Source organism: Sinocyclocheilus anshuiensis, unplaced genomic scaffold, assembly GCF_001515605.1.
Source record: "Sinocyclocheilus anshuiensis isolate Anshui unplaced genomic scaffold, SAMN03320099.WGS_v1.1 scaffold562, whole genome shotgun sequence".
In the NCBI taxonomy this organism is placed as follows: Eukaryota; Metazoa; Chordata; class Actinopteri; order Cypriniformes; family Cyprinidae; genus Sinocyclocheilus; species Sinocyclocheilus anshuiensis.
The window spans coordinates 142,082-153,565 of NW_015544158.1; the positions used below are offsets into that span (position 1 = coordinate 142,082).

At 36.5% G+C, this 11,484-nt stretch overlaps 1 protein-coding gene across 2 annotated transcripts in view; it reads left to right on the top strand.

Moving 5' to 3' along the window:
• appb (amyloid beta (A4) precursor protein b) overlaps positions 1-11,484 on the top strand; it is a 22,343-nt gene that overhangs the window by 5,170 nt on the left and 5,689 nt on the right. The window contains exons 2-8 of one of the 2 annotated variants that reach the window (XM_016495361.1): positions 4,421-4,588; positions 6,288-6,417; positions 6,703-6,815; positions 7,212-7,402; positions 8,513-8,754; positions 8,981-9,151; positions 11,150-11,283. In XM_016495361.1, coding sequence (XP_016350847.1) covers positions 4,421-4,588; positions 6,288-6,417; positions 6,703-6,815; positions 7,212-7,402; positions 8,513-8,754; positions 8,981-9,151; positions 11,150-11,283 — 1,149 coding nt within the window. The remainder of the gene's footprint in view (positions 1-4,420; positions 4,589-6,287; positions 6,418-6,702; positions 6,816-7,211; positions 7,403-8,512; positions 8,755-8,980; positions 9,152-11,149; positions 11,284-11,484) is intronic. The other variant, XM_016495362.1, reaches the window with a different exon arrangement.

Sequence of the window (11,484 nt, forward strand, 5' to 3'; positions counted from 1 at the left end):
GAATAAAATGTTTTTGTTTACAAGCAGATACCCTGTTCTTTTGATGTTTTGTATGTTCAGATATTCATGTAACAACATATATACAAATTAATACCTAAATAGGGACGTAGTAATGTATGATGTAAAGTTCACTTAAAGAAAACTTGCGAGTATACTTGCAGTATAAAACTACTAAACTATAGTTTACTGAGACTATACTTCAAGGTAGGGCTGCACGCATGCGATATTTAATGCGCATCTTGTCAGAAAGCCGGTTCTGTAATCAGCGGTAAATCTCCATCACCTGAGCACAGGAACAGTTTTTTCCCACATGCTATATTCAGTCTGAACAATTAATCTTTCATAATTATATATCGTCCATCACAACTAACATAGTTATACTTATATTAAACTGCACACTTTGTAAATAACATATCTGCACACTAATAAACATATCTGTACATTTATCTAAATAATTACATTTTTTCCTATACTTCTATTTCTGTATATAGTACATTATTCAATTTTTCTTTTTTATTATATTAGTGTTATATTACATCCCTACTGTGTTATTCCTATGTATGTCTGCACTATCATGTATGTCTGCACTATGTTTGTACTTTCTTCTATACTGGAAGCTCCTGTCGTCAAGTCAAATTCCTTGTGTGTGTAAACATACTTGGTAATAAAGCTCTTCTGATTCTGATTCTGATTCTGATATACTAGAAAGTGGGCCAATTTAGTCCCAAGGAGTATTGAAATAGTACACTTACAAGTATACTACTAGTACAAGGATATTTGTATACTTACTACATAAAGTATACTTAAAAATATACTTGAACTTTACTTAAGTATACTTAATAAAATAAACTTGAAGTATACTACTTTTTGGTAAGGGCTGCCGCTTGAAAACCCTCATTTTCTGCCTCCAGATAGGCTCCGCCCACAACAAACGTCATCCCTGTTTCGGATCTGTAAGACTATCCCACTCTAACGTCAATTTCGTTGAATAACAGTGCTTATCGCTGGGTGACAAGCTCTTGTAATTTGCGGAGAACATTTTGAAAATGACATCTAATCAATATAATTTATAATCTTTTTAAACCTAGCTATTTTGTACCCTATCCGTGAAATTCTCTAGCTATAAAGGCTATCTCTCCCGGGTTTTCTGCAACCATGATGCGCGCGCATCCTGAATGTTTACAAACCTATAATTGGTCTATAGGAACGTTCTTTTTAGGTTTCATTTTTAACAACCAAAAATTTATGTTTCTAGAACATTCTGCGAACCAAAAAATTGTTAGCTGGGATACTGCTCAAGCTTTGTCTGCTTGGATCGGTATTAGATAATGTATCACCAAAACAAATAGGCTAGATACTGTTATTGTTTTTCACATTTTTATTGATTCTTATGCCACAATTATATCACAACAACTGTATGAAATCAAATATATGGGTTTTAGTCCATGTGTGTTAGCTTTGAGGTCGTCTGCTACTGCATTCCTAAACATTCACTAAATTCATGTCAGTTGTATTGATGGGGTGGGATTGTGTAAAAAATGGCTTATTGTGATAGGAATGTAAAAAAAAATATTTGAGTTTTGATCAGAAAAATATCTTTAGAACTTCCTTTTAAAATTTGACCCTTTGTAAGACATTATATAATTTGAAATTTGCACACTGACTGCTGCAAGAAATAAGCTTTTTTCATTAGAGGTGTCATTTGTATGTAGTGTGCCAAAACAAGCTTTGAGAGTTTGTGTTGTCACCTCTTTACTGGTCACCATATCTATAAACAAGCTGTTTTACCTGAAAGCTCTCTTGCTTAGTCTGCTTATAATTAGTAAACCTATTTTCAGTCAGCTTCCATCTGAAAAAGGGCTTCCTTTGTTTGACTGGGAAATGTCAGTGGAACATGTAATCATGGTCAGTTTTAAATTATGTCTTTGAGTGGTACAAAAAAAAATACCTCATTGATTTTGACAACCTTAAAGATTAAGCCAGAGCTGAATGGCTCTTGAAAGCTGCACATTTCATTTTGATAGATGTACTAATGTGGATCCTGAGCTGCTATGACAACCTGGCTGAGACACTATTTTGGGAGACTGATATTCGCAGATGATTAGCTTTTACGAATGGTTCAGCGGCTGTGTCAATATTAAAGCATTTCATACATCATGCATTGACAGCACCATTGTAATAATCCAATCTAAACAGTACATGTAAACTGATCTATAGCTGATATTCGTGTCTAACACATAGTTTTCCTAAAGAGCTAACTACTGTACTGCAGCCAGCATAATTACATTATTCTGTTTTAATTGCTCTACAGCAGAGGGATGTTTTATTGCACTGTAACCAACCACCAAACCATTTGTTAAAAGGTTAAAAAGAACAAAACATTTCCAGACAGAATCTATCTATCTATCTATCTATGTACTTAATGAGACAGATGCATATTTTAGACAGCTGGCTATATCAGCACTTCCACTGTTTGTTACCCAGGACAAAAGAGGGAAAACACAACAGTCCCATAATTCCTCACGCTCAGTTGAACAGACTGGGTGGGTCTGGTTGTAAGGAACCTTTGTGACACACTGGGTCGAGGCCAGGCCAAAGACACACAAAAGAGGACAGCCATTATTCTCCCTCCCTCCCTGTCTCATGTCTACTGTCTGCTGTGTAAAGACTGGAATAATGGCTGGTGAAATTCAGCTTTGCCATCACAGAAATAAATTATATTTTAAAATATATTAAAATAGAAAACAGTTCTTTTAAATTGTAATAATATTTCACAGTATTACTGTTTTTCCTGTATTTTTGATCACATAAATTCAGCCTGGGTTCACATATAAGAGGATTCTTTCAAAACATACAAAAATCTTACGGACCCCAAACTTTTGAACTGTAGTGTATAAACAGTATATGCTTACAGTATATACTTATGTACTATGTAGTATTCAATATTTTATTGAGATGGCTTCAAAGACTTACCCCCTAAAATCTTTTCTATGATTTGAACACTAGCAACAACAGCATAAATAAAGCCTGCAAACAGTACAATAATAATCCTATACCAGCCACCAATAATAATAATAATAGATTTTATTTATAACGCACTTTATATTCAAACAGAATCCCAAAGTGCACCACATCATTTGTTCACGTCACAGTGCATGCTAGGAACTCACAAACCCAACATTGTTCAATATTTAAAGGGGTCATATGATGCGATTTCAATTTTTCCTTTCTCTTTGGAGTGTTTGCCGCAAGCCCGCTGGACACTCCTTCGTCGAATCCGCCGGCCGCGCCGTTCTCAAGCCCGCCGACCGTTCCTCACTCAAGCCCGCCCGCTGCCGCTCACTCTAGCCCACCTGCCTCCGCTCACTCAAGCCTGCTGCCGCTCACAGCGTGAGTTTTGAGCAGTGTAGATTAGCGCTTGTTGTTTGTCATTTCTCCGATCACAAATGCAGGCATGGTTTTATGTTTACGTGGCGCGATGCAATGCAACGCTTAAAAAGACAGTATAAGTCATTATAATCCGTAATTATGTCCCCACTGGATGCAACAAATGCCTCGTTTATAATGGGTTTTAATGTTTTTGTCTCGTCGCTCCGGCCGGGACACGGCATCACAGTATGGTAAGGGGCGTAACATTTCCGTCACACGCTTGAGGTATTCGGCCAATCACAACGCACTGGATAACTGACCAATCACAGCAAACCTCGCGTTTCAGAACGATGAGCTTTGTAAAAATCTACGTGTTTGAGAAAGGCGGGGCATAGAGGAGAAACAATAATGTACAGTATGTGAAAAATAATGTGTTTTTTTAACCTTAAACTGCATAAACACATTTAATTACACCAAATACAAAAAATAATGTTCTTTTTAGCAACATCATATGACCCCTTTAAGTGTTTACGTAGTCGACTCACTGTTTGGCTAGTTAGGACAATATTTGGTGCAATATTGTTATTGTTAATGTGTATGTGTGTAATTCAAAGTAATTTCCTTGTATTAGTAAATCAAACAATACTGATGCCTCGGTCCCAGTGGACTTCACAGAGCATGTTTTGTGGACATTGTAATATTTAGTACTAAGTAATTAGATGGGTAAACCTGCTGTTACCTACATCTATCAGATGCTCATAATCACAGTAACTATTTGCTGAATCCATGTTCTTCCAATCACATTTGCTGTTTTTCCTCTTTACATTGTAATCCTGTCTCTGTCCATAAGTCATATTGTAATTAGGACAGTCAATCAATAAAAATGTGATCTGGCTATTTCAATGATATGCTGATTAACTAATCAAGTTAATCACAGTTGATTGTATGTATCAGTATTTGCTTAGAAATGCCCCCCACATGAAGACAGCTGAAGATCATAGGCTTATGTGATAATGGTTCCTCATGTTACCGCTGATTGTGCTGTTGGCAGGTGCCATCGGATGACTCAGTGGGCTTGTTGGCAGAGCCCCAGGTGGCCATGTTTTGTGGGAAACTCAACATGCATATCAACATCCAGAGTGGCAAGTGGGAGCCGGATCCAACTGGCACCAAGAGCTGCATCAGCACCAAAGACGGCATCCTTCAGTACTGCCAAGAGGTAATGAGAGAAAAAAGAGATATAATATGAGAATGAGTTTTGCTGCAGTGTCAGTGTTACTTGTCAATAGCTTACACAGATTGGAAAACATCATTGTATCATGACTACTTTAGTAATTAAAGTCAATTCTGTCATGACAACTCCCGGAGGGATTGGCATGGTAATGTATATGACAATGTTAATGTATTTGGTCTTGGCGGAATAGATCTGCTACGCTGCTGCTGCTGCAGCAGAGCAAGTACCGAGACTTGCTACTGCCAATACATCCACAACATGCTGCTGTGAGCATGTAAGAAATATAGCTGCTGCAAATATAACATACATGAAATAACCCCCATATAGCATACATGAATCACCTCGTAGCAGATGGAGCTGGGGAAGGTGGAGGGTTTCTGTAGCAAGCACTAATCATATATTTGAATGTTGAGCATCGAGCTCATTGGCTACCGATACAGGAGAGAACCAATCAGCTATGCCATGTGATAATGATGTCATTAGGTCAGATTAAGTTAGACCTATCGGACTGCGCCATCTAGAGTGTCATGCCAGAACTCTATATTTATATAATGGAAATCACAATAATTAATAGCCAAGGGCCTTCTGAGTATTACATAAGCATGTCAAGTTCTATTAAGTGGTTGAGTTTTGCAAAGGCTGATGATTTTATTTAGATAGCTGTGTGGCCGATAGCCAATATAATGCCAATAACATTCAATGGTTTGGAGACAGTAAGAATTTTTTTAAAGAAATTAATACTTTTTTCAGCAATGGTGCATTAACTTGATCAAAAGTGACTGTAAAGACATTTATAATGTTACAAAAGGTTTCTATGTAAAATAAATGCTGTTCTTTTGAACAGAAAATCCTGAAAAATATTTTCAGTTTTCACAAAAACATTAAGCAGTAAAAATGTTTTCAGTATTGATAATAATAATAAAAAATGTTTCTTGTGCACCAAATCAGCATATTAGAATGATTTCTGACATGAATAAATTACATTTTAAAAGAACTGAAAACCGTTCTTCCAGATTTTAATAATATTTCACAATGTTACTGTTTTAACTGTATTTTTGATCAAATAAATGCAGCCTTGGTGAACATAAGAGACTTCTTTCATAAACATTAAAAAAAAAATTATACCAACCCCAAACCTTTGAACGGTAATGTATGTTTTCAAATGAGAGTGCATAGTACATACAAATATCTGAAATTAAATGTTTATTTTACCAAATATATACTGACAATTTTGTCAAAAATATTTGAAATCTAAATGGACCGTGTTTACACATCCCTGGTCTTATTGTGCAAAGAGAAATTTCTGCAACTAAATATCAGCCGCCCATAAAGGGGTTTGAGGATTTGGTTGTGAGAGAAAACAGGCTGAAAAATGTGAAAATGTGAAAAGAAACAGTTCTTTTTTTGAGGAGTAATTGGAATTAATTATCGCCGACTGTGATGGGGGGAAGGTGATTTAAAATTAAGCCACAAATTTTCATTTCTGCACATCACAATTGTTTATATTTTCTACATTCTGATATGAATTCTGACTTCCCAATGGTTAAAATCAATAAATCTTTTTTTTCTCATCATATAGCCTATTTTACTTGGAAATAGGTCAGATTGTGAAAGTAAAATGGGTTGCCAATGGCTTTTCTGTTCAGCCACATCTGGTAATTGTACCCTGACTTGACTCCCACAGGTATACCCAGACCTCCAGATCACTAACGTAGTCGAGGCCAACCAGCCCGTCAGCATCCAGAACTGGTGCAAAATGGGTCGTCGCCAGTGCCGCAGTCACACGCGCATTGTGGTCCCCTACCGCTGCCTGGGTACGTACGTGTGTTTACAAGGCTATCCTTCAACGTGATGCTTACATCAGAGTGCTCCGCCACTCCTGGGGTATTAATCTGGATTTGTGGAACATTAAACTAATGCTTTTAACGTGGTTGTTGTGTGATTTCCTATCAGCCTTCTGTATCAGATAAGATGAGATTCATCAAAACACATTAAGGGTATCAACATTTGCTTGTTGATATTTTACCCTGCAATGAACATATCAGCAGAAATCTATCTGAGCACCTGGTGAGCAAATGTTTGTTTTTGTTTTTTATTAGTTGGGGAGTTTGTCAGCGATGCCCTCCTCGTCCCAGATAAGTGCAAGTTCCTGCACCAGGAGCGAATGGACATGTGCGAGAGTCATCTGCACTGGCACACAGTAGCCAAAGAGGTCAGAGGTCACACCACATGACATTTACACATTCACAAAGTTTTAAAGCCACGGGGAGCTGTAATTTGTACTTGAACAAGCCACATCTGGCACCTAGTTTAGTGTATCCCTATCTTACATGCTTCTGAACAGATGTTTATGCTATGACTTGAATTTATGTTTACTATGTTTAATATAATTTTTTTGTTCTGTTTTTGTTAACCAGAAACATCCAAATATATCAATTCTGTTTGCATGGTAAATAATGCTGTAGGCAGATTATGATTGAATAGAATGTATAATTCATCTCTATCTAACCCACGAGAGCGTTCTACTTATAGCTATGATGACTCAGCACCTTATACCTCTCTCGCTTTCGTTCTCCTTCGCTTGTTCCCTGTGGTTGCCCCTCTGCAGTCCTGCGGTGATCGTTCCATGAATCTCCATGACTACGGTATGCTGCTACCGTGTGGCATCGACCGTTTCCGTGGTGTCGAGTTTGTGTGCTGCCCTATGGAGGAGCAGAAGGAGTTAGACAGCGAGGAGCAGGAGGAGGCCAACTCAGATGTGTGGTGGGGCGGCGCAGAGGCCGAGTATACTGACGGCAGGTACACAAACACAAGTAGTTCTTCAAAGCTTTAAGAGTACTGACACTGTTTTCCAGGCAACTAGTGAAAATGTTTATTTTTATTAAACAACGTTTTTGTTACAATTTACAGTATATTAACAAGATATTTATAAATGATAAAACATAAAAAATAAAGAAAAGATTTAAAATAACAGTATTTTTGCATCTCCCCTTTGCTTTAATAACTGCAGCATTTGAGCTGCATGAACACCACAAGTTTGTGTAAAATCTGTTGATTAGATGAAAAGCATCTCATACAGCATATATTTCGGGGGGTCAAAATGTATGCTAAATATAGGTTGGAAACAGTGCTACATATTTTCAAATTGAAAATGTATTCAGTTTCAGCTTTCAAATACCAAAATGTTTTGCCAAATATACTTGAAGAGGCAAGAAAACACATTTCTATATCAATATATGAAAGTTGCCAAAAATGTATGAGGAAATACAAGTGATTTATTGTAAATATATTTTAAAATTAAAATATTAGCAATACATATTTTAATAATATAATAATATAGGTAACACTTAAGGATAGGAACAAATTCTCACTATTAATTAGTTGCTTATTAGCATGCATATTACTAGCATATTGGCTGTTTATTAGGACTTATAAAGCACATATTTTGCATGACCATATTCTACATCCTTAATCTTACCCAATACCTGAACATAACAACTACCGTAAGTCGTAGTTAATAATGAGAACTGGACCTTAAAATAATGTATGACCGTAATATAATATAATATAATATAATATATAAATAATATAAATATCTATTTTTGCCATATGTGATATTTGTGCTTTAATTGAAGAATATCTAACCAACTGAACAAAGAAGTTCTCATGACAAACTTGCTTGTTTGATCAATGACTAAGAAATATATATTTTCTATATTAATAAAATGTAATAAATATGTTCTATAAATAAATATTTCACATTCATATTTAACGTTTTTCATGTTTAACATTTTCCACACTTCTAGAAATCTGTTCATTTTCTGGTTTAAATTCTATTTTGAATCCCATATTTTCAGTGTAGTCTCAGAAATGTATATGTCATGATCTTCATACATTTTTGCATTACAGCGTACTGAGAGAACAGGCCCCGACCAAACCAGAGCCTGCAGTGACTGAGGATGATGAGGATATCGACAACGAGGAAGAGGATGTCTGGGACAACGATGAAGATGGTGACGGTGAAGATGATGAAGACGAGGAAGATGACGATGAAGACACTGATGAACAAGACACCAGTCAGCAGACCTCCAACGTTGCCATGACAACCACCACCACTACCACAACAGAGTCTATAGAGGAGGTTGTGCGAGGTGGGATTTCATATGTTGACATTATACATTTCAGTAGTACATTTCCAAACATTAAAAACACTAACATACCGTTATGACTACAACTATGAATACTAATGAGATCATGTGGCATTTCAAGACATGAAGTTTGAACCATCATTGTGTAGCTCCTTAGATAGGCAAAACTTGAGCAAAACGTTACAAATTAACACTTAAACAAATCCACTGAGTGTCTCTTCCCCATCAGCGGTATGCTGGGCCCCTCCTCGGTCGGGGCCGTGCCATGCCAAGCTATCCCGCTGGTATTTTGTGGTGCAGACGGGCCGATGCGCCCCCTTCATGTTTGGGGGCTGCGGGGGTAACCGCAATAACTTTGAATCAGAGGAGTACTGCGTGGCTGTCTGCAGCAGCAGTGTGTGTAAGTCCAGATGTCTCCTGAGAGGAAGTCCATCTCTCCGCTAATCAGCACATCGTCTCTTTCTCACTTTCTTCGCTTCATTCGTGCCAAACTCACAAGCTCAGCAGATGGCTGGATGCTTTAGCTCGCATGGATTACAGGTCTCTGTGAGGTGACTGTATAGGCAGAGCATCTTGTTCTTTTAGTTTAAACTCCTGCTGTCTTTTCTGAGCACTGGAACTTTTCTTTAACTCTTTAACTCTCCATCTGTGTCTACAGCACCATGGTAAAAGAAATAATATTATTGTGATATAAAAATCAGGATTTAAAATAAGTTAAAACACTGGGTATAGGGCTGAGTGGTGTGAGACTAGTTAGTTTTACAGTTTTGATACTGTTCTGAATTTGTTAGATAATGGGAAGCTGTTTGGGCACTGATGCTGGAATTAATATATGTGTATGTATGTGTAGCCTATATATATATATATACTGTATATATATATATATATATATATATATATATATACACAGTGTGTAACTGAATTGTACAAAAATAGGCAAAAGAGAATGGTTATTTGTAATAATATATAAATAAACTGTGAAACAAAGTTTTATAACAGTTTTGTTTCGCTTTTATTTTGAATGTTCCTTTTTGAAGTTTGACATACTGAAGACAAAAATCATGTTACATTTTTGTATCATTAGCAGTGCTCAAAACTAAAAAAATATTTTGATAACTTATACAAGCTAATCTGTTATTACTCGTGCATAAAAATTACATGGTATATGCATATTATTGAGCTAACAACAGTTTAACTTAAAGAGTTACCAAAAGTGAGTCGTTCAAAACTTCAGAAGTGTACGTTGGATGATTTTTATGACTAGTCCCACAATGTTCTGGAATGCTCCAGAAAGCACAAGAATATTCCAGAATGTTACAGAAACTTCTAGAATGTTCCCATCCTTGCAAAAACAAAATATCTTTAAAAAAAATATATATACTGTATATATATATATGTGTGTGTGTGTGTGTGTGTGTATATACACTTCTAGAATGTTCCCATCCTTATATATATATATTTTTTTACTAGATGGAAATGCTCTCCATACCGTAGTTACAGTGTATTTTGAGTGTCAGCCTCCAGAGGTTTCAAATTTGATACCGTGAATGTTTGTTTGTGTTTTTTTTTTTTTTTTTCAGCCCTCATCCTGACAGGGCATATTCCTCGCAGCCGGTCTGGCTGTTCCCGCATGCTCGCTGTCAGAAAGTGTCACAGCAGCTTCACAGGAGCTGCTACAGAATACACACACAAGCTACACACACGTACAGCGGCAAAAAAAGCTTTTGGACACTTATGCCACACTTACATATGTCACTGCATTACAAAATATCAAACCACCTTGCATTTATTTTAAAGAAAGAAATTCACAGGCCCACTTTTCAAACAAAACCGTTTACAAAAAGACATCTGTTATGTTTAAAATAGTAAAACAGTAGATACGCTGTTTAAAATTAAGACATTTTACTCTTAGTGGAGCGTGTCTGCATGTCTTTATGAAATTAAAACTGAAAACTGCTTACTTTTTGAATACTTTTAAATTCCTGGTCTTATTGTTCATTATTAATTGATGCACATTATTATAAATTAAGTTTTGCAACAAAGTCTAGTGTAATTTGTTTGCATATGCCACGTATTTAATGTTTTCTACTAAATGCAGTGACATTCATATATTATTAAGTGTCTTAAGTGTCAAAACACTTTTTGGGGTCACTGTATATACTGCACACAGATGTACCATACTCAATGATTTTCCAGCAGCTTTTAACTCTCTGAGTGCACCTTTGGCAAAAGCAATCTCGCATAAATGTTTCTGTCTCTGCTAACCAGTTTTAACCTGCACCTGAACTAGCTGTTCTTTCTGAGGAGTCTGTGCTCTCTTTGCCGTAAGGAAGATTCTCTGGCTCACATTTATCTGTTTTTTTACTTTTTTGAGAACAAGACTTCTCACTTTCTCTAGTGCCAACCATGGCCCCGAGCCCTGCTGATGCTGTGGATCATTACCTGGAAGCTCCAGGAGATATGAATGAGCACACCCGCTTCCAGAAGACAAAGGAGAGCCTGGAGGCCAAACACAGAGAGGAAATGTCAGAGGTGGGAACCTGAGTAGAGTGATACATTGCAGTTATATTGGAGGTACAGCAGTGGGGTGAAGTTCTCTTACAAAAACAGTGTGGTGGTAGTAGGGCTGGGCAATAGCACTGAAAAACATTTGATCATTACATACATATATATATATATATATATATATATATATATATATATATATAGTATATACACATTTTACATACACAC